The 22,625-nt window shown below is 38.7% G+C and overlaps 1 protein-coding gene across 2 annotated transcripts in view; it reads right to left on the bottom strand.

Moving 5' to 3' along the window:
• USO1 (USO1 vesicle transport factor) overlaps positions 1-22,625 on the bottom strand; it is a 90,768-nt gene that overhangs the window by 61,463 nt on the left and 6,680 nt on the right. For both annotated transcript variants that reach the window (XM_049790244.1, XM_049790245.1), the window contains exons 2-4: positions 12,228-12,314; positions 12,082-12,146; positions 8,726-8,802 (exon numbers count right to left, since the gene is read on the bottom strand). In XM_049790244.1, coding sequence (XP_049646201.1) covers positions 8,726-8,802; positions 12,082-12,146; positions 12,228-12,314 — 229 coding nt within the window. The remainder of the gene's footprint in view (positions 1-8,725; positions 8,803-12,081; positions 12,147-12,227; positions 12,315-22,625) is intronic.

Here is a 22,625-nt window from a genome sequence, read left to right as displayed (position 1 = left end):
CTTTGCCTTTAGGTACCCAATATGATTCCCCCTAAAATTGTAATCAAATTCTTGTCGTTGATTTCTCCTTTCAGTTCATGATTGCCCCCAATTTAACGTTTTTTGCCTGTTTCACTAGTTTATCTCCCCCATTGTTTTACATTTGTTTCTTTAGTCCTAGTACCACTGTGTTTTGGTTGTTTTAATGCCTAAATTGACTGTTAGATCAAAAATTGCCTTATTACCTCTTAAATATAATCTTGTGTCTCTCCCCCGCTGCAGTACAAAAATCAAACACTGCCATCACCCTAGCCTTATTAAAAGGCCTAGGTGTTATTGGTGTAAGCACAAATATTTATTCATTGGTTCATACTCTAGAATCTGCTAATGCCTTATAACTGTTGCTAAAAATGTTTACAAACTTAAAGAAGTTTACACTACTGTTGATTTCCTATATATTATATTCCTATATAGTAATTGCTAAAAATGTTTACAAACTTAAAGAAGTTTACACTACTGTTGATTTCCTAGCAAAGAGTGCAGAATAACCACCGTGGTTCAAAATTAACATTTTTTGAGGGAGGGGGGAATTTGTGTCATCCTTAGAGTAAAATGTTGCTTTTTAAAATAAATTCAGCTTAGCTAGAGATAGCATTCAACACATAGAGGATAATTTAGTAAATAGACAAAAAGATATAGAGAAGAGTGAGAGCTGGTACAAAAATTGGTTTTCTACCACTCCATGGATAACAACAGTGCTCCCAGCCTTTTTGGGGCCCTTCATTGGCTTTATGTTGCTAGTTTCCTTTGGTCCTTGGGCTTTTCGCAAACTCACCACCTTCGTAAAGAATCAAGTGGATGAAGCAACCAGAAAGGACTCAAAGGTTCTGTACCAACAACTATGCACCTCAGAAGACCAGCTGACACCTGACATCTCCCCTCCTGCCAACTCTCCGCCACTTAAGTTTGAAGTTATCGAGGAGCTGGCGCATAGACCTCAATCTGTGTGCTCGCGCCTTGTCAAGCTTTGGAAACGACTGAATCAAGGGTAGCAGATGCGGTGACTGGAAGCCCCACACCTCTTCACCCAGTGTGGCCAGTCCTCCGAGGCACGTCTGTCCCTTCCATATTGTATACTAAACAGGGGGAGATGTGGGAGATCGAGCACCCCACATATCAAAGGAACTCTGAATGAATTTTCCACCGCCTGCCTGATTCAAGCCACAAAAGTTTGCATAGCCCCGAACCAACAGAAAACTCTGCAAATAAATTTAGCTCAGCACAAAGAATCTGGCTTAACCAGATATCTTAACCTTTCCATGGAACCTGTTTTTGTAATGGAAAGCATTATGGTGAGCTAAAGGAGTCAGAGGAGGATAAAGAAATGCCCTCTGAATCCTCATGTTCATAGCAGCACTTTTCACAATAGCCAGAATCTGGATACAACCCATTGTCCAAGAACAGATAATTGGATATACATTGATAGATATGCTTGCCTTTCTTTCGAGAATTAATGAATCTATGGCACAAGCTGGTGGTGGCAGTGAATTGTGGCTCAGTTTTGACTTTTGTGATAGCATTAATGGAACTGGTGGGGCTCATGCTAAGTGAATTAGTTTTGAAGGAGAAAGACAATACCGTTAGATTTTACTCATATGTGGAAAGCAAGGAAACAGATAAAGCCAAACTGTAACAAACCCTTGAACTCTGATTGAAGAACTGATTTTATCCAAGTGGGAGTTTAGAGGGTGCTCAGTGGATGTTGGTGGATGGATGTTGGTGGTAGGCTGGTTGATATGGTGTGATAACATACTTTTTGAGAGTTTTGAAATTTTACCTCTAAAATATATGTCCATAAATCAGTATTTCAGAAAATTTAAATTATAGAAATAAAATGTTCATTAATGCATTAAAAAAAAAAAAAGAACAGAGAGAAATACCACCTATTCATTGGTTGATATGAGGACCAAATAAGGGGCACGAGGGCTAAAGATAGATGTAGGTCAATGTTAGAGGACATGCCTCACATACAAGAGGGCCTGGATTTGTCCCTGGCACCACAAAACAGCTACACAAACAACAATAACTCACTTCCTTTCCCTTAGGCCCTAACAAAACAACAATGACAACAAAATAAAGACACAAGCAGTAAAATTTAAAGCTGTATACAAACATGATAAAAAAACAAAAATACAAACAGCTACAGATATAAACTCTTCAACAAGGAAGCAGGCTATTATCAAGAGAGATAAAGCATAATATTTTGGTATTTTTTAGATTTTAAACAAGAGGTTCAAATGTCAGAAACAGTATGTTTTCTGTGCCTTGATACTTTTTTTTTGTAATAAGGTACTTTGTTAAAACTTCTATTAGATATATATTTTGCTATATATTCTTTAAACCTATTGGTAACATTTCCATTTAAAGTTTTAAAGTTAGGGATCTCAGAAAAAATAGTAAAACAAAATAGCTGGGTTGCTTTAATTACAATGAAAGTAATTTCACCATTAAAAACAGAATGTAAAGCAGAACTTAAAAGAGACCACTAAAATAAAGAAAGCCAAAATTGGTGAGTTTCATGAATTAATATAAAAATGTCAATAGCCAGACATTATTGTGCATGCATCATTTTAAAGGGACACTATCAATATACAAGTATTAACTGAACTGGAACAACTTCCAGTTCGTTAAATATAGGCAAAATTTGTGTGTGCATATATATAAATACACTCATATATTGCTTTTTGTTGTTTATTTTGGCGGGGGGAGTAGGGTTGGTTTTACACTGAGTAGTGCTCAGGTCTTATTCCTGGCTCTATGCTCAGGGATCACTCTGGGAGGGGCTTCAGAGACCATATGGGATGCCAAGATCAAATAAACCCAGGTTAGGCATGTGAAATGCAAGTGTCTTGTTCACTGTACTATCATGCCAGCCCATATTGTTCTTATTTTTAAAAGATCTGTCTCAAAATTATATCCCAGGAAAATAAATAAAAATCAATTTGAATATTGTCCTTCCACAGAAAAATCTTTAATTTTATTAAAAGATTCAGTAGGATATTTTTGGTATTCTGGACATTAAAGTTTTTAACACCCATAAAAATAATAGCAATATAAGATCATCAAATGAATTGAGAAATTCATTTTTTGTTTTGTTTTGTTTTTGGGTCACAACCGGCAGTACTCAGGAGTTGTTACTCCTGGCTCTACGCTCAGAATTCGCTCCTGGCAGGCTCGGGGACCATATGGGATGCCAGGATTCGAATCACTGTCCTTCTGCATGCAAGGCAAATGCCTAATCTCCATCCTATCTCTCTGGCCCCTTTAGTTTTTTTTTAACCAGTCAGAAACATCACTTGACAGTGTCCTTTTATATTATCAGAAATAGAACTTAAAAGCATCATGCATATATAAATGCAATCTTTTACCTTCAGTATCACCTGAAAAAGGTAGACAAAAATAAAATGTAGGCAAATGTTTCTCTTATAGCAATGCTCACAATAAAATAAATAAGCAGTATTATCTTTTAAAGGAGTTTTAATTTTAGCTAAATTACTTTAAATATCCTAAAAAAAGATACAACTATATTTTCAGAATGACATGGCAAATTTATCAGTAAAGTGTTAGAAAATGTTTCCAAGGAGGGATATGTCACCTTTCTAATACTTTTTGTTTGTTTGCTTTTGGGCCACACCCAGTGACGCTCAGGGCTTATTCCTGGCTTTGCAGTCCTGGCTCTGCGCTCAGAAATTAATCCTAGCAGGTTTGGAGGGACCATACAGGATGCTGGGTATGGAATGGGTCTGCTGTGTGCAAGGCAAAAACCCAACCTGCTGTGCTATCTCTCTGGCCCTTCTATACTACATTCCAGGTGGCTAATCTTTTGTCATTTACTCCAGTCTGAGTATGCTCATGCTTTTGTTTCAGCTCTGGGAGAAAATCTTCAAAATTCTTACAAATTCTTACAGGGAGTTATCTCAATTAAAAACCCTGCTCTTGGGCTGGAGATAGAGCACAATGGTAGGGCAAATGCATGCGGACTTGCATACGGCTGACCGAGGAGGAGCCCAGTTTGATTCCTGGCACCATATGGTCTCCCAGCCTGCGAGGGGTGATTTCTGAGTACAGAGCCAGGAGTAACCACTGAACACTGCTGAGTGTGACCCAACAACCAATCAATCAATTAATCAACCAATAAAGGTTAAAAACATCCTTAAAAAAAAAAACAACAACAACAACCTGTTCTTCACTTGCTAGATCTGGGACTTAAGCAAGATGTAAAAACTTTCTGTGTAGATCCCTATGTCCTATTCCAATTTTTCCCCCATCTCTAAAATGTAAAAGGAGGGTAGCCTGTTTATTAAGGAGTCATCCTGATAATTAAATGAGATCATAAACTGGCCTTTGGCACAGTGCCTAGAGGGAGGAAGGGAGGGAGAGAGGGAAGGAGGGAGGGAGGAAGGGAGGGAAGAGTGGAGGGAGGGAGGGAGGAAGGAAGGAAGGAAGGAAGGAAAGGAAGGAAAGGAAGAAAGGAAGGAAAGGAAGGAAAGGAAGGAAAGAAAGGAAGGAAGGAAGGAAGGAAGGAAGGAAGGAAGGAAGGAAGGAAGGAAGGAAGGAAGGAAGGAAGGAAGGAAGGAAGGAGGGAGGGAGGGAGGGAAGGAGGGAAAAGGAAGGAAGGAAGGAAGGAAGGAAGGAGGGAAGGAGGGAAAAGGAAGGAAGGAAGGAAGGAAGGAAGGAAGGAAGGAAGGAAGGAAGGAAGGAAGGAAGGAAGGAAGGAAGGAAGGAAGGAAAAAGAGAAGGAAAGAGGTGAAAAGAAGGGGAGGAAAGGAAAGGAGGGGGCAGAAAGGGAAGAAGAGGAGAGAGAAAAGAAAAGGAAAAAGGAAAGGGGAGAAAAGGGAAGAAAAGGGAAAAAAGGAAAGGGAAGGGAAAAGAAAGGAAAGAGGGATGGATGAAAGAGAAGGGGAGGAGAAGGAAGATTACTAATGTAAAGAACTCCAAAATGGAGTTTATGATATGGCATTAAAACTTCTCTTTAAGAAGCAGAGGGGGGAGGGCCGGAGAGATAGCACAGTAGGGCGTTTGCCTTGCATGCAGCTGATTTAGGATGGAAGGTGAAATTCCAGCATCCCATATGGTCCCCCGTCTCTGCCAGGAGCAGTTTCTGAGCATAGAGCCAGCACCGCCGGGGTGTGACCCCCCTCTCCTCGGAAAAAAAAAAAGAAAAAAAAAAAGAAGTAGAGGGGAAAAGTAGAGAGTGTAAGTATAATATGTAATGGAACTGAAAGATAAATATTTATCAATATCTAGATTTATTTTTTTAAATCAACTCCTTCAGGTTAAGTTTTTTTTTTTTTTTTTTTGGTTTTTGGGCCACACCCTGTGACGCTCAGGGGTTACCCCTGGCTATGCGCTCAGAAGTTGCTCCTGGCTTCTTGGGGGACCATATGGGACGCCGGGGGATTGAACCGCGGTCCGTCCTAGGTTAGCGCAGGCAAGGCAGGCACCTTACCTCCAGCGCCACCGCCCGGCCCCTCAGGTTAAGTTTTAAAATAAAGTTTAAATTAATTATCCGATAAGAACCATTGGAAGCATCATAGCTCAGAGGTAGGGGATTGTTTTGGATGTTTGGAACAAAGAGCTGAAATACAGAAAAACCATTTAGAAAAATGAATGGCAAGTACAATTATATTAAAAATTAAGAACAAAGAAAACCCACTAACTACAAATATTATTTTTATCCCTATTTTTCTGGCTCTGTGCTCAGAAGTGATCCCTCACATGCAGGGGACTTACATGGTGCCAGGGATTTAAACCAGGGTCATAGCTAATGTAGCAACATGGCAGACAAGCGCCTTATGTCGTGTATCTTCTCTCCAGCCCCTATTTCTTTTCTCTTTCTTTTCTTTTTTGGTTTTTGGGCCATACCCAGTTGTGCTCAGGGGTTACTCCTGGCTCTGAGCTCAGAAATCGCTCCTAACAGACTCGGTATCAAGAATTAAACCCGGGTCCATCTTGGGTTGCCACGTACAAGGCAAACTTCCTTACACTGTGCTATCACTCTGACCCCATGAGTTCTTATTTTATAACTCTGGCCTTTATTCATCTTTCTGCAATACCATGTCTCTGACTTACTCCTTTCTTCACTTGGAGAGGTTATTAGCCCTTTCTTCTTTTTTTTTTTTTTTGTTTTGGTTTTTTTTTGGGGGTGCCACACATGGTGGCGCTCAGGGGTTACTCCTGGTTCTGCATTCAGAAATCATTCCTAGCAGGCTTGGGGGACCATATAGGATGCTGGGAATCAAACCTGGGTCCGTCCCGGGTTGGCCGTGTGCAAGGCAAACACCCTACCGCTGTGCTATTGCTTCAGTCTCAAGCTAGCCCTTATTTCTTTTCTTTTTTTTTTCAAGGCCTAGCCCTTATTTCTTAAAACAGAAAGGTTATCTACTGCAAATAGAAAGTTCATGGTATGCAAACTAACTAAAAATGCTAATTTCTTAATTAGAAATTGAGTAAATTATAAAATATAAATAATATTTTTTACTTGTTCTACAGAGTGTCTACCTAATGTTCTCGTCTGAGAAATAACTAGGAAAAATAAGGTATCTTGCTTCCAAGTATATGCCTGTGTATATTACATTTGATATTGTCTGTGATGGACAGCTCTTTTCCAAGGAGTATCAAAATCTTTTTTATAAAACTTTATTTATTGATTGATTGATTGGTTTTTGGGCCACACCTGGCAGGCGGCGCTCAGGTGTTACTCCTGGCAGTCACAGGGAACCATCAGGAATGCCAGGAATTGAACTGGGTCCATCCCAGGTTGGCAGGATGCAAGGCAAATAAATGCCCTACCGCTGTGCTATCTGTCTCAACATCAAAATGTTTACACCCTTGAGAAATGGATAAAGTTAAACTGTGAGACAGAAATCACAGAGAAATAAAAATTTAAGAACAGTAATTATTTTAAACCTAAGGATTGTGACTTATATATCACAGTTTTCTATATTCCCATTACTGGCGCTATGGACATTAATTATGTACATGTTTCTGCCCTACTTTATGATTTGTCTCAGTATTTTGAAAGAGCTTAAATTCCCAATCTAAATTAGACTGACAAAATGTACAAAAAACATGACTCAGGGTTCGAACTTCATGCTAGAATGCTTGCCTTTTTTTTTTGTTTTGTTTTTTGTTTGTTTGTTTGTTGGCCACACCCAGCAGCGCTCAAGGATTATTCCTGATTCTGTGCTTAGAAATCGCTCCTAACAGGCTTGGGGGATATGGGATGCTGGGAATTGAACTCAGGTCCGTCTGGAGTCAGCTGCATGCAAGGCATATGCCTTACCGCTCTGCTATCTCTCTGGCCTCAGAATGCTTGCAATGTCATGGTGAGACCCTAGTTCAATCCACACCACTAGGAATAAAAGTGGGGTGAGGAGGAGTTGGCCAATACACAAAAAAAAAATCAAAACATCGTCTGATCGTCTGGTCAGCTATAACTTATTACAATAGCCAGTCAGATGAGAGGAATTTGACTTTCAATAGTTATGAGAAATATTATCAACCCATATGTTTAAAACTTTATTGAAGAAAATGTATAGACATTCAAAATTATTTTACATGCTTGCTGACAATAAAACAAGAGATTTCCTTATTTTATGTATGGAAGTAATTTGAAACAAAAAAAAAAAAAAAGGAAAAGAAAGATGTACCAAAAAATTAGTGAATGTTTTTGTTTGTTTGTTTGTTTTGGGCCACAGACCGTGGTGCTTAGGGTTTACTCCTGGCTCTGCGCTCACAAATAGTTCCTGACAGGCTTGGGAGCCATATGAATGCCAGGAGTTGAACCTGGCTCAGTCGTGGGTCGGCTGCATATAAAGCAAACGCCCTACTGCTGTGCTATCTCTGGCCCCAGAAATGAGTAAATTTTAAATTGGATTATATTGTTTCATGCCAGATTTAATAAAAAAAAAAAACCTTAAAATTTAATACAGTGAAAAAAAATTTAACACATTGTTCCTTATATGTCTTATATTAAAAGTTTAAGTATTTATTAGGTGGAAACCCTCTAACTTCATAAAATAATTTAGCTCTTAATAGCCAATTTTTTTTTATTGGTTTTTAGGCCACAACTGGTTATGCTCAGAAGTAGCTCCTGGTCATGTACTCAGAAATTACTCTTGGAGGTGTGTAGGAGACCATATGGGATGCTGGGGATTAGAACCCAGATTGGCATAATGCAAGGCAAGCACCACTCCCACTGTACTATCTTTCCAGCACCAACCAAAATAATTATTGAATACCAGAATCACTAATATCCATACTGCCCAACTAAAACCAAATGTAGAAGTGAAGAAACAAAGTCTATCTTTAAGTCACATTAAAAAAAAAAAGCAATCATCTTAAAAACACCTTTTTGGGGACTAAGTTTATATCTTTCCTTCCTTTTTTTTTTCCCCTAATTTTACAATTTTTTGGTGGCAACACCTGGCAGTGCTTGGAGGCCACTCCAGGTGGTGCCCAGGGAACCATGCAGAGCCAGGGAGCAAGCCTGGGACTCCTGCATGCAAAACATACTCACCTGCTCTCTGAACTAGTTCCCCAGCCCTGTCTTTCCTTTCTTAATTCAAGGAAAGAAAAAAAGAACTTATAAATAAATCTGCAAAACATACTCAATTTTGAAATCAACAAAACTGTCAGAACTTGGTTAGTTTTATGTATAGAAAATATAGTAAAAGAAACTTACCTATTTCTTCCTCTTCTTCATTAGATATTATATTATGTAATGTATCCAAAGCATAACCTATTATTTCAGAATCCGAGCTAGAAAAGAGAAATTATATTTAAAAACTGTCAAATGGATTTAAACAGTTATACTCACATATCTTTTTGTTTGCCTGTTTTTTGCAGGGGGAGGGGTTAATTTATTTATGGGCAACACCCATGAAGCCCAGGGCCCATTCTCAGCTCTGTACTCTTTGTGGGGATTGGGGAACAATATGGATTATTGAGGATCAAAAACAGATCAGCAACATGCAAGGCAACTCATCCGTACTCTCACTCTGGCCCTGTTTGATTTTTGCTATTTTGGGCCATACAACGTGGTGTTAAGGGCTTACTTACAGTTCCGCTCCAAGACCACTCCTGGTGAGACTTGGGGCCATATGGGGAATTGGGGACCAAATCTGGGTCAACTAAGTTCAAGGCAAGTGTTCCACCTCTCTCTCCAGCCCACTATAATCTTATGTTTACACTGATATTTAGTTTAGACTGTATAAAACTATAACTCTAGATCTAAAAATCTACTCTAAGAAAATGTAAATGCAATCAATTAAAATGCTTAATGTTTAATTTATGAGCCCGGAGAGATAGCACAGCGGCGTTTGCCTTGCAAGCAGCTGATCCAGGACCAAAGGTGGTTGGTTTGAATCCCGGTGTCCCATATGGACACCTGTGCCTGCCAGGAGCTATTTCTGAGCAGACAGCCAGGAGTAACCCCTGAGCACCGCCGGGTGTGGCCCAAAAACCAAAAAAAAAAAAAAAAAAAAAAGAACTTAAAAAAAATGTTTAATTTATATTCTAGTTAACATTTAGAAGCAATTTAACGTTCAAAAGTGAAAAAATTTAGGGATATAATAGCTCAAAGATCTAGCGTGCATAATTTGCAGATGGAACCCTGGGTCCAGTCCCTGGCACTACGTGATTATCCAGTACCACTCTCCAAATCAAAGTGGCCTCCAGCACACCACTGAGTGTGATCACATGGGCAAAAACAAAAATAGTAGTAAGGTATGGGGCCAGAGTGATAGCACAGTGGTAGGGTATTTTGCTCTACCTGGGGCTGACCTAGGTTCAATTGATAGCATTCTAGATAGTCCCCCGAGCCTTTCAGGAGCAATTTCTGAGCGCAGAGCCAAGAGTAATGCCTGAGTGCTGCTGGGTGTGGCCCCCCAAAACAAACAAACAAACAAAATAGTAGTAAAGTAAACCTATTCATATAGCAGTAATGAAAAATAAAATTTTCGAAGAAAAAAAATGAATGACATGGTAACTGAAGCTCCTTTTATACAATGCCAGCAGGAAAAATAAAGAAATTAATGTACAGAAAGATCCTAACTGGAAAAAAATATACATATGTGACTATAAACATTAATAAAAACTTATAAAATTAAAATTTAATAATTAAAAACTTAAAAATTAAGGTATAGAATGATTCTACATGAGGAAAAATACATAGGACTATATACAAAAATAAAAAAAAGACATTTGACAAATTCAACAATTTTAAAATCAGCAAAATCAGTATTACCCAGATACTTTTACATTGAGTATTTAAGTCTGTATACATGTTTTTAGGATATACGTCATGTTTTTAGGATATATGTCATCCCTATATACAATAGGGATATTAATGTAATTTAATAATGTAGCCTCTAGTTGGAGTTTGCTACCTTGCTCTATATTTATTTTCCAAGAAAAATCTGACAGATTCTGAAAGCACGATCGATAGTGATGGCATTTAGAATAAAATCAGGTTTAAAGAGGTAGCGAATCTGAACTGATTAGGTATGATGATGAAAGCAAAGATAAGGGAAGTAAGAGATCACAAACTTAGTTAAACTCAAATAAAGTGAGGATCTTGTTAGTTATAGGAATCATACCTGGCAGTGGTCACCACATGATGCTGGAGACCAAAGGACCAAGTACATCCAAATGAAGTGGTTTTTAAATTATTGGTTTTGCTTTTTTGGAGAGTCTGGAAAGAGTCCGTGGGTGGATGCTTACCTTGCATGTAGTGACCCAATATAGTCCCTCAAGTATGCCAGAAGTGATTCCTGAATACAGAGCCAAGAATAATACCAGAGCACCGACAGGTGTGGCCTAACCCTCAAAAAAATTGTCTTAAATTTTTGAGAAATTTTGTGATCTTTTAGAGACTATTGAGAAAGTAAGAATAGAAAATCACACAACTGACATGTGTACCAATGAAAAACTGAATCTTTCTCTATTAATACGAAGGATTCCTTCTAGCAACCTATATTCAATATTAAACTGGAAGCTCTAGCTAAAACTAGGTATGAAAAGAAAATAGAGGGCCCAGAGGGCCGATCCAGACCTAAGGTGGTTGGTTCGAATCCCAGTGTCCCATATGGTCCCCCGTGCCTGCCAGGAGCTATTTCTGAGCAGACAGCCAGGAGTAACCCCTGAGCACGGCCGGGTGTGGCCCAAAAAAACAAAACAAAAAAAAGAAAATAGAAGGTACATAATAAGTAAACAAAAAGCAAGGGCTATCAGAACTAATCTATTCAGCAAAGTTAACTAATGCAGGTCAATCACTCTAATACAATTTTTTTTTTTTTTTTTTTTTTTTTTTTTTTTTTTTTTGGTTTTTGGGCCACACCCGGTAACGCTCAGGGGTTACTCCTGGCTATGCGCTCAGAAGTTGCTCCTGGCTTGGGGGACCATATGGGACACCGGGGGATCGAACCGCGGTCTGTCCAAGGCTAGCGCTGGCAAGGCAGGCACCTTACCTTTAGCGCCACCGCCCGGCCCCACTCTAATACAATTTATTTCCCTAACAAAAACAAGTCTGGATAACTAATATACCATAGTATATGTACCATAGAATAGAATATAGCCAGTATTTCTCAATATTTTCACAAATATGGCCCCTCCTGATCTAATATCCTTCCTGCAACCCTGTCATACTAGTGATGCCCTAATCTTTTGCCACTGGCCCACCATTTTGTATGGAAACCCTTAGTTTCCTCATTGAGGATGTTTTAAGGGAACACTGGAGTATTATCTCCAGGAACATCAAAACAACCATTTATCCAAACCCCTAATTTTTAAGAATTTAATTAGCAACTACCTCATTCCATTTTTATAGACAGGAAAGCACTCAGTCCATGAGTACTAATATTATGCCTGTCCCTATTTAGCACAATTATTTTAATCTAGTCTGCAATATATATTTACTAAAAGTGACAACTAAAAATAAAACTTGATAGCTTTAATAGTCATCATTTCTGGAAGTGGTTCAGAAACAAATTAATGAAAATTTACAGAAAAATTAAAGGGAAAATTATTTTAAAAACTTACCGATCCATTTGTAAAACATGAATAAGATGTTCCATAGCCTGAATACCGACTTCCAAGCGGTATTTCTGCAGAAGAAAATATAAAATGCTATTTAAGAAATGAACATACAACTTAATCAACTTAAGAAATGATCAAGTGTTACAGACCTTAGATAGTGACTTGAGAGCACGTACAGCATCTCTTCGATCATCCAGTAAAGTGGAAGAAGCTACTCTGTCACAAAGTTTTTGAATCTGTTGTGGGAAAATGAAACCACATTAACAAAATACAAAGAATGGAAGAGACAATTTCCACCCGCAAGTTTTATTTATTTGTTTTTGGGCCACACCCAGCAGTTCTCAGAAGTTGCTCCTGGCAGGTTCCCCATATGGGATGCTAAGAATCAATCCTGGGTCTGTACTAGGTTGGCCGTGTGCAGGCAAGTGCCCTACAGCTGTGCTAACACTCCAGCTTCAGACACCCCAAGTTTATAACCTCTAATTTTGAAAAACAAAAGTCAACAAAGGTGTGTTGTGAAATGGTTTTGCACAAATCTTAAGACACCATTTCACTTCATCTGATTCCAGTGCAATCACTGTTCATCTGCCTTTTGGGGCCAGGAATATTTGTATTGGGGAGGAAATAGGGAACCTCATATCTTAATCCCTTCCAGCAAACACAAATGGGACTGTCTTTTGGGATCTTTTCCTAGCTTCCTTCTGAGTCCCAGCGCCATTGCTGATCCTTTGTCGGGCTATGTCTGGGCAGGAACAGGGAGGCTCCAGTCCTCATCCACTCCACCAAGCTCAAACTGGGTCTCCTTTCCAGACTTTCCTCAGTCTCCTTCTGGGGTCTAGTGGCATTACTGAAACCATCTTCCTTCACATCAGTTCTCTTGTATCATAGACTTCCTGGCAGATTGGATCTAGGACTTTTCCTCTTAGAAAATATACAGCTCTAGGCCCGGGGAGATAGCACAGCGGTGTTTGCCTTGCAAGCAGCCGATCCAGGACCAAAGGTGGTTGGTTCGAATCCCGGTGTCCCATATGGTTCGCCGTGCCTGCCAGGAGCTATTTCTGAGCATAGAGCCAGAAGTAACAACCAAGATGCCTAGAGATGAGGGCCAGAAGGACCGGCTCATGATATGCAAGCACCATAGTCAAGTTGTGGTCTCTCACAAGCATATGTGTGAGTACTACAATCATAACTTGTATGCTTCAACAGAACGTGTAATCCCCAATGAGCACATATGCAAGCACCACAACTATAGAAATAAGCATCTCTGTAAGCAGCAAGGTTGAGTATGCAAGCCCTACAATTGAACATATAACATCTGGTGAATCACACTGTATTCACCACAAAGAATGGTGAATACAGTTAGAAAAATAACTACACTAACAATTACCGTAACAATGTTAATGAGTGAAAGAAGTAGAATGCCTGACTCAAATACAAGCAGAGGGTGGGAGAGGAGGGAGATAGGGGCATTGGTGGTGGGAATGTTGCACTGGTGAAAGGGGGTTCTTTTTTTGACTGAAACCCAACTACAATCATGTTTGTAATCAGGGTGTTTAAATAAAGATATTATTAAAAAATAATATTAACATACATTTATCTACTGAATATTATTTACTAAACAGGATGGGTTTTTAATTTGTTTACTTGGTTTTGTAGCTACACCTGCCAGTGCTTATGGTCTGCCCTGGTTAATGCTTGGGGAACTATGTGTTGGGTATCAAGAAGGGATTCCTGAATGCAGGGTATAAGCTATGCCTCACAGAGTTCTCTCCCTACACTGGGTTTAATAGCAAGTACATAATTTCTCCATTTACACACTTTAATGTGAACTTTATTAGCGCCAACTTTAAGACAATTAAATTAGCCAACCAGCCTGCAACCAACATTATAAGAACAACTTATTTATACAGAAGCATTTGATGAGGCCATTTCAGATACCTTCTGCCAGATACCAAAATGAACCTTTCAATTTAGTGCTGTCCAACAGTAATTTAGGACTAATTGCAAGCCTCTGTATCTTCATAGAAACAAAATTCAAGTATTAGTATTCTTAGGATTTGCACCTGTCTCTCCAATAGTCCTCTCATATATAGGAATTTCAGAGGTTTTAAATAAAGCTACAAAAGGTTTTGCAGAATACCTGGCTTCTATAAATGCTCAACTAATGTTCAATTTTATCACTGCTAAGTGTCTTACAACTTCATTAAAATATTCTTTTATCAGGCTTTTGGAATTTTTTATTGTTTCTAAAAAATTATTCAAAATTTCAGACTTTATTACTTAGACTTGAAATCGAGATTGAGTGCATGGATATTGCAATTTTTCCTTTTGCTATGCAAAAGTTTTACTAATTACTAATATTTCAGATGAGTTTTTTAAATAAATAAGCTCTCCACAATAAAGTGCCATGTTGCTAGTCTTTACAGATAACTGAAACAAACGAAAGGTTAGCAAGAACACGTATTTTACATAAACCTTTTATGTACTTATATAACACACATATAAAAACCTTTTATATGCACTTAGGCAAACACAGGTTTAGTTTTCAATTGATATTGTTTTCAAGCAAACTATTCTACAGCACAGGGCTAAACAGTATAGGGAACTTGCCTAGCATGTGACCAACCTCGGTTTGTTCTCTTGCATTCCACTGAACCCCTTAGTTCTGCCAGGAGTGATCCCTGAGCAGAGCCAGGATTAAGCCCTGTGTACCACCAAGTGTAGCCCAAACACAAACCAAAAAATTCTATAGCATAACCTGAGCTTATTTTCAGATATTGCAGATCTCAACGATCTGCAAAATCAATGCAATATAACTGTGCCTCACTGTCCATTCTCTCTTATTGATTAGAACCCCATTTTTAAGCGGGGCACATGGCTATCCACCTGGGCTACTTCCCACAATATCTTTGCATCTAGATATAAAGAGTGACTATATTCTGGCCAATAATTGTTAGCTCCTTCCAGGTCATATCATTCAAAGGAAACTATATTGATGAAGATGTCACATTACCACTAGATAAAGTTCCAGGATCACATTACCACTAAGTAACTTCTCTCTCCTCCCAGCCTGGAATCTAACCTAGTCATAATGAGACATCTTCCATCAATTCCAACAACGGGATGGCATAACAAGATAAGAAGTAACACTCAGGCTTCTGAACCATCTTTAAAAAAGAGCTAGCCCCAGTAGTTTACTTTAAAAAAAATTTTTTTTTCTATACTGAAGGAAAAATGATTTAAACCTCTATCTGATTAGACCTATTTTCTGGGCCAAAAATAGCTTAAACATTCTATTTCGCAGAGAGGAAACAAGGCTTGGAAACAAACCAATGCACCAAAATTGCACTGTCAGTTTTGGGACACAACCAACATTCCAACTGAACCGAAAATGTCTCACTCCAGAGGTCATGATTTTTCTGTGATCACATATTGCCTCCTAGTCAGAGGAAGGGGCATGTGGCAGACATTTGATTCCCCAGTACCACATATGGTCCCTGAGCTACTCCGGGAATAATCCTTGAACAGAGCCAGCAGCAAGCCCTGAGCACTGCTCAGTGTAGCCCCCAAAGAAACTAGAACTCTTAGGTCCAGAAGAGTAGAATAGGGATTAGAGAGCAGCTGCATTAAAACATATAATCAAGGGTCTGGAGTGTGGCACAGTGGTAGGGCGTTTGTTTGCCTTGCACACGGTTGACCTAGGACGATACCCTGGCATCCCATATGGTCCCCCAAGCCAGGAGTGACTTTCTGAGTGCAGAGCCAGAGGTAACCTCTGAGCATCACTGGGTGTAGCCCCCAAACAAAAACAAACAAACAAACAAACAAAAACCCGTATGATCAAGAAGAGTTCAAATTTAGGTGGTTCCTTATCTGCCAAGTTAGATCCTGACAACTCTGCTATCCACAACTCTTGGCATTACAAGTCATTTTTGGCTCTATCAGGGATGAGGTGTGTGAAACCAAAGAAGGGATGATTTTGAAGATAGTGTCACTAAATAGATGATATGCAAGCACCATAGTCAAGTTGTGGTCTCTCACAAGCATATGTGTGAGTACTACAATCAAAATTTGTATGCTTCAACAGAACGTGTAATCCCCAATGAGCACATATGCAAGCACCACAACTATAGAAATAAGCATCTCTGTAAGCAGCAAGGTTGAGTATGCAAGCACTACAACTGAACATATAACATCTGGTGAACATCACAGTTAAAAAAGTGTGCGAGCAAAAAAAAAAAAAAAAAAAAAAAAGTGTGCGAGCACCAATCAGGCATGCATGCAATCCCTGGGCATTGCAACCATGTCAACAAGCAGGGCAGAGGATGTTTTTTAAACAAAAACTCACCTAGGGCTGGAGAGATAGCATAGAAGTTAAGACATTTATTTGCCTTGTATGCAGCTAACATTTGGGATCTCCAGTGCCACCTATGGTCCCCCTGAACAGCAGGCATTCCTTTGAGCATTCCTAGTGGCCCCTAGCCCAAAAATTCATTGTCAAACTCAAATTTTATAAGTGGATTTGGTGAAACTTATATACTTAATATGTAAGGCAACAGAAAAATTTTATAGCTGTTTCATACTAATAAAAATAAACTGGGCTTGATGTGGCCAGAGCAGTAATTCAGCAGGTTGACATTTGCCTTGCATATGGACAACCTGGTTTGATCCCCGGCACCCCATATGGCCTTCCCAGGCTACCAGGAGTGAACTCTGAGTGCAGAGCCAGACCGTGTGTGTGTGTGTGTGTGTGTGTGTGTGTGTGTGTGTGTGTGTGTGTGTGTGTGTGTGTGTGTGTGTGCACTCATAAAAATGTAAAGGATCAAGAAGATACTATATATTAAGGTGCATGACCTTATATGTCGCCAACCCAGTTTGTTCCCCAAGCACTGTCAGGAGTGTCCTCTGAGCATAGAGCCAGGAACAGTCCCTAAGTTTCCATACATGTAGCCCTAAAAATCCCTCCCTGAAAAGTAGATTAATATGTATGCTATCATTTATTTTGCTAGCCATAGATTTTTTTTATTGTAGTTTACAAATGTCCAGTGATGAACTGGAGGAAACAAAGTAACTGATCCTTCACTATAGAGTTTAAGAAACACTAATAATGGGGGCTGAAGTGTCAGCACAATGAGTAGGGCCTTTGTCTTGTATGCGGCATCCCATATGGTCCTCTGAGCTTGCTAAGAATGATTTCTGAAGGCACAGCCAGGAGTAACCCGAGTGCCACTGGGTATGGCTCGGAAACCAAAAAAAGAAAGAAACACTAATACTAAATGTTACTAAAGTTTAACAGTTTGAAAAGGTACTGTAAAATTCTGTTCTAGGGAAAGAGCAGAGGATAATGTTTCCTACTCTAAAGCTATATAATCTTGTAGCAGAATAAATTAAAGACAAATAATGTGTGTACAGAAAATGGTGTGACTAACAAAATAAGGTAAATGAAACAGATGGTGATAAGTTACTACTGTAGATAAGCCTGGCTGACCAGAGGGACTCAAGCAGTGATTTGGATATAGAGGAAAATGTGGACAATAAGTAGCAAGAAAGTAAGCAGAATGAGTATGGTACCATCAGAAGGGGGAAGCAATATTTTTGAGTTAAAGAATTTAAGTCAATGTCTCAAATGAGATCCTAAGATGAGTTTGCTTCTAGCAACTAGTTAAGAGCAGAATACAGTTATTGTCCGTATAAAACCACAAATTCTAATCCTAATGTTTCACGATGTGCATGATAAAAAATTGAAAAAGGGGTAAAATTTCCAATACACCCCATATTTTAATTCCATTTCTCTTTAATAATAAACTATTTTGCTGTTATTATTGACCAAAAGAATAAGTTATAGCACAGAGGAAAGTAATCTACTTTATTAAAATAGCAACATTGTTTGCCCCTGAGCCATTCACCAAATAATTCATTAAGTCAGCATACTACATCAAAGCACATTTTGATAACCATTCCATATTCCTGAAATAAATAACCTTCCCAGAATTTCTCTGCCTGAAGAAAAATATAAATGCTTTTATATTTTATAGAAAAGAATGTTTCTAAAAATAATATAATACAACCAGTTTGCTTGAAAAAAAAAGAAATTGATATTTTAAAACTTTTTTTCCCTTTTTTTTGGTTTTGGGGCCACACTTGATGATGCTCAGGGATTACTCCTAGCTTGGGACGTTGGGGGATTGAACCGCAGTCCATCCTAGGTTAGCGTGTGCAAGGCAGACATCCTACTGCTTGCGCATCCACTCCGGCTTATTTTCACTAATTACTAATCTAACATTCACTATTAAATTTTTGGGGGGGGCCACACCCAGCAGTGTTCAGGGGTTACTCCTGGCTATCTGCTCAGAAATAGCTCCTGGCAGGCACGGATGGGATGGGATACTGGGATTCGAGCCAAACACCTTAGGTCCTGGGTCGGCTGCTTGCAAGGCAAACGCCGCTGTGCTATCTCTCCGGCCCCCAAAAGTAAGTATAACTCAGAGCCTGTAAATAACTTAGTTATATAAATAAACATATTGGCAAATGCAAAGAATCAATCATTATGGAAGGATGAATACCAAAATTTAATGGAAATTATTTCTGATAATGGAAAATGGAATTGTGAAAGGGACAATTTTAAGCCTCAAAATAATTCAAGATCTTTTCAATATTGCTTCAACAATCAAACAAGAAAATCTAAAAATCTTTTGAATACACTAGACCTTGTTTCTTATTTATGATATATTTTAACATACCAACTGATTGCCTACCACCTTTATAAATACAGCTGACTCTTTTGTTACTCATGGTAGTTGTGTTCTATAGTAATCTAGATCCCATGTCATAACTAGTAGGTTCTGAATCATTTCACCCACGGAACGAATAAAATGAAGCTCCAGTTCCATCTTGTCAATCATCTAATTATGTTGAAAGACATCTTTTTTGTTTGTTTTGTTTTGGGGCCACACTCAGTGACGTTCAGGGGTTACTCTTGGGTATGGGCTCAGAAATCACTCCTGGCTAGGGGGAGCATATGGGACACTGGGGATCAAATCTACGGCTGTCCTGGGTCATCTGCATGCAAGGCAAATGCACTCCCGCTGCGCTATTGCTCTGGCCCCTTTAAAGACATCTTATTTAACATACTGTATTTGCCGGCATATAAGACGACCCCCTAATTTTCCAGTTAAAACATAGGTTTAGATCTATATTCACTGTATCAGACAGAACGTTCCTGTGCTGCATGTGCTGCATGTGTTCCTGTGCTCATGTACCACAGTGAGCCAATCACAACAAGCAAACGTTCAAAGGTTATACTGTAACAGCAGGCTTTTGACAGTGTAGATTCTGGTCCAGAACACTGTCTAATTTGCATGCATCAAAAGCCTGCTTGGATTGGCTGAGTTAGAGAGGGGGTCCGAGCAGCCTGGCAGTGATTGCTGCAGGATCGAGTTGGAAAATTCTTTTTGTGGCAATATTCAGACAATTTTCGTTTAGTGGCATATTGAAACATTTTTCGGGATATACTCAGCGTATAAGACGACTCCCAATTTTCGGTTGACTTTTTTTGTTTCAAAAGTCGTCTTATACGCCGGAAAATACAGTACTTCTTTGATTCATGAGCACTAACTTCTCAGGAACCTTGTGCCTGAAGAAGTACATTTCACACATATTTTCTCCATAAGGCACATCTCAGTCTTCTCATATTTATCAATGACAGACAGTATTTCAACACTGTATTTGAGGCCATTTTATTGTCCTTTTAATTTTTTTTTTTTTTTTTGGTCAGGGGTGGATTGGTTTCAAGTGGGACCAGAATCAGTTAGCGCACACAACTATTGGTCTTGACTTGGATCTGTTTTAATAGCAAAATCACTATGGAAGGAGTAAATTAAAGAATGAGAAACCCAACTACAATCATATTTGTAATCAAAGTGTTTAAATAAAGATATTAAAAAAAGATGTCAGAATAAAAATTTATTCTTTGTAAAATGAAAAAAAATCAGAGCATAAATTAAAAAACTGGAATGCCCCCCCAAAGAATAAGAGCTAAAAGAAGAGAGAATATTTTATTCCACCTTATTTAGAGTTACACACGTCAACAAATATAGATCAGCAAGTAGTGAGTTGGAAGTTACAAATAAATTTTTAGCTAGTAGGTGAAATGTTAATATAGAATTAATGAGCAAAGATCAACTATATTATATTAAATAAAATCTTTTGGGGCGGGAGAGATAGCACAGCAGTAGAGTGTTTGCCTTGCACGCAGCCCACCCAGGACAGATGGTGGTTCAAATCCTGGCATCCCATATAGTCCCCTGAGCCTGCCAGGAGCGATTTCTGAGCGCAGAGCCAAGAATAACTCCAGGGGTGTGACCAACCCCCCCCCCCAAAAAAAAAAACCTTTCAAAGTCAATTTCATTATCTGCATGATGAAAAAATTAGAGTCTAAAGCTACTTAAAACTCAAATTTTAGACTGTGTTAAAGATTCTCAAATTGGAGTTGGGGATTTAGTTAAGTAGAAAACATTTGCCTTGCATATGTTCAATCCAAAATTCAATCCCCAACATCACAAAAAAAAAAAAAAAAAACTAAAAATGTAAACTTACTGGGTAAGTAATGGTGCACATATTTGCTAAGCTATATATTTTATGTTTTGCTTTTCTTTTAAAATTTAGATTTTGGGGGGCCGGAGAGATAGCATGGAGGTAAGGCGTTTGCCTTTCATGCAGGTCACTGGTTCGAATACAGCATCCCATATGGTCCCCCAGCTTGCCAGAAGTGATTTCTGAGCATAGAGCCAGGAGTAACCCCTAAGCGCTGCCAGATGAGACCTCAAAACCAAAACAAAGAAAAAATTTTAGATTTTGGGCCACTCTCAGTGGTTCTCAAGGAACTATGTGGTGCCAAGGATCAAATTCTTAGCTCTGGCATATAAAGCATATGCTCCACTTTTCTGAGCCATGTCACTGACAATGCTATGGTATCTGAAAATTATGCCTTTAGAGTGCTTGAAAGAAATTTCAAGTCAACATTTCAAAATTGATAAATTTTTAACCAAAAACCAAGATTTCTACCTTTTCTTGAAAAAAAAACTATGTCACCTAACAATGTAACTTACATGACTTAAGTGATGAGGTCTGACATTTTAAAAATACGTTACCAAGAAAAATATATGGTTCAAGTATAATTGCAAGATGCAATCTGATTTCAAACTTTCAAGTAATAAAGCACATCCCAGAATGTTAAATATGGCATATATAGGGTCAGAGATAGAACAGGGTGAAGGCACTTGCCTAGAACATGGCTGACCTGGGTTGGATCTCTAGAGCCACACATTCCTAAACACTACCAAGAGTGATCCCTAGCACATACAATACACATGGAATACACAGAGCAGTTTATTATGTGCCAGTTCTGTTCTAAATTTCTTTTAAATTTTAAATATTTTTAAATTTAAATTTCTTTTAAATTTGTGAAGACTACATTATCTAATTTGGTCTTCACAAAAACTCTAGAAATTAGACACTACTGCTAGTCACATTCTTGAGGTGAAGAAACAAAGAGGCAGGCACAGTGGGTTAGCAACTTGTACCAAATTCACAAAACTAGTAAATGATGGGCTGAGATTCCAACTCAGTAAGGAGGGGGCTTGCCTTACATATGGGGGTGACTCAGGTTTGATCCCTGGCATTTCCTATGATATTCCAACCACCACTGGGAAAAATTCCTAGAAATAACTCCTGAGCATTGTCAGATGTGGCCCAATAACAATCAAACAAACAAAAAGCCAGTGTCAGCAGACAAATGTGGAATGAACATTTTTGGTTGTCTATTGATATGATCAAAACACAGATTTTAAAAATTATTAATAATTTATAAATCATTATAAATATTATATAATTATAATATAAATATTATAAATAAATTATTACTTTTTGGGGGCCACAAACAGCAGTGCTCAAGTACTTTTGGCTCTGAACTCAGAAATCATACCTCATGATCTCCTGCACTCAGGGTACCTACCATATTTGGTGCCATGGATCAAATCTGGGTATGGCATGTACAAGGCAAATGCCCAATCTGCTAGACTATCTCTCCAGCCCTCAAATACAAATCTTTTTAATGATTTTCTCTGACAACTACTGCAAGAGGCCATGAGAAGCAAAATTGGAAAAATAATTAATAACACTGATCATATCATTAATGCTGAGTTTTAAAAAAAAAGACCTTAAAAAGGAACATTAGGGGCCACGAAGGTGGCGCTAGAGGTAAGGTGTCTGCCTTGCAAGCGCTAGCATTGGACGGACCGCGGTTCGATCCCCCGGTGTCCCATATGGTCCCCACAAGCCAGGGGCGATTTCTGAGCGCATAGCCAGGAGTAACCCCTGAGCGTTACCGGGTGTGGCCCAAAAACCAAAAAAAAAAAAAAAATAGGAGCATTAGAATTCACACTGATAATAACTTGATATAAAATGTGGTTCACTGGGGCCAGAGCGGTGGTGTAGTGGTATGGCATTTGTCTTGCACGTGGCTGACCTAGGACAGACAGCAGTTAGAT

This window comes from Suncus etruscus, chromosome 16 (assembly GCF_024139225.1).
Source record: "Suncus etruscus isolate mSunEtr1 chromosome 16, mSunEtr1.pri.cur, whole genome shotgun sequence".
NCBI classification, from domain to species: Eukaryota; Metazoa; Chordata; class Mammalia; order Eulipotyphla; family Soricidae; genus Suncus; species Suncus etruscus.
Note: the sequence above shows the minus strand (reverse complement) of the source record. Positions and strands in the feature narration are given on the sequence as shown.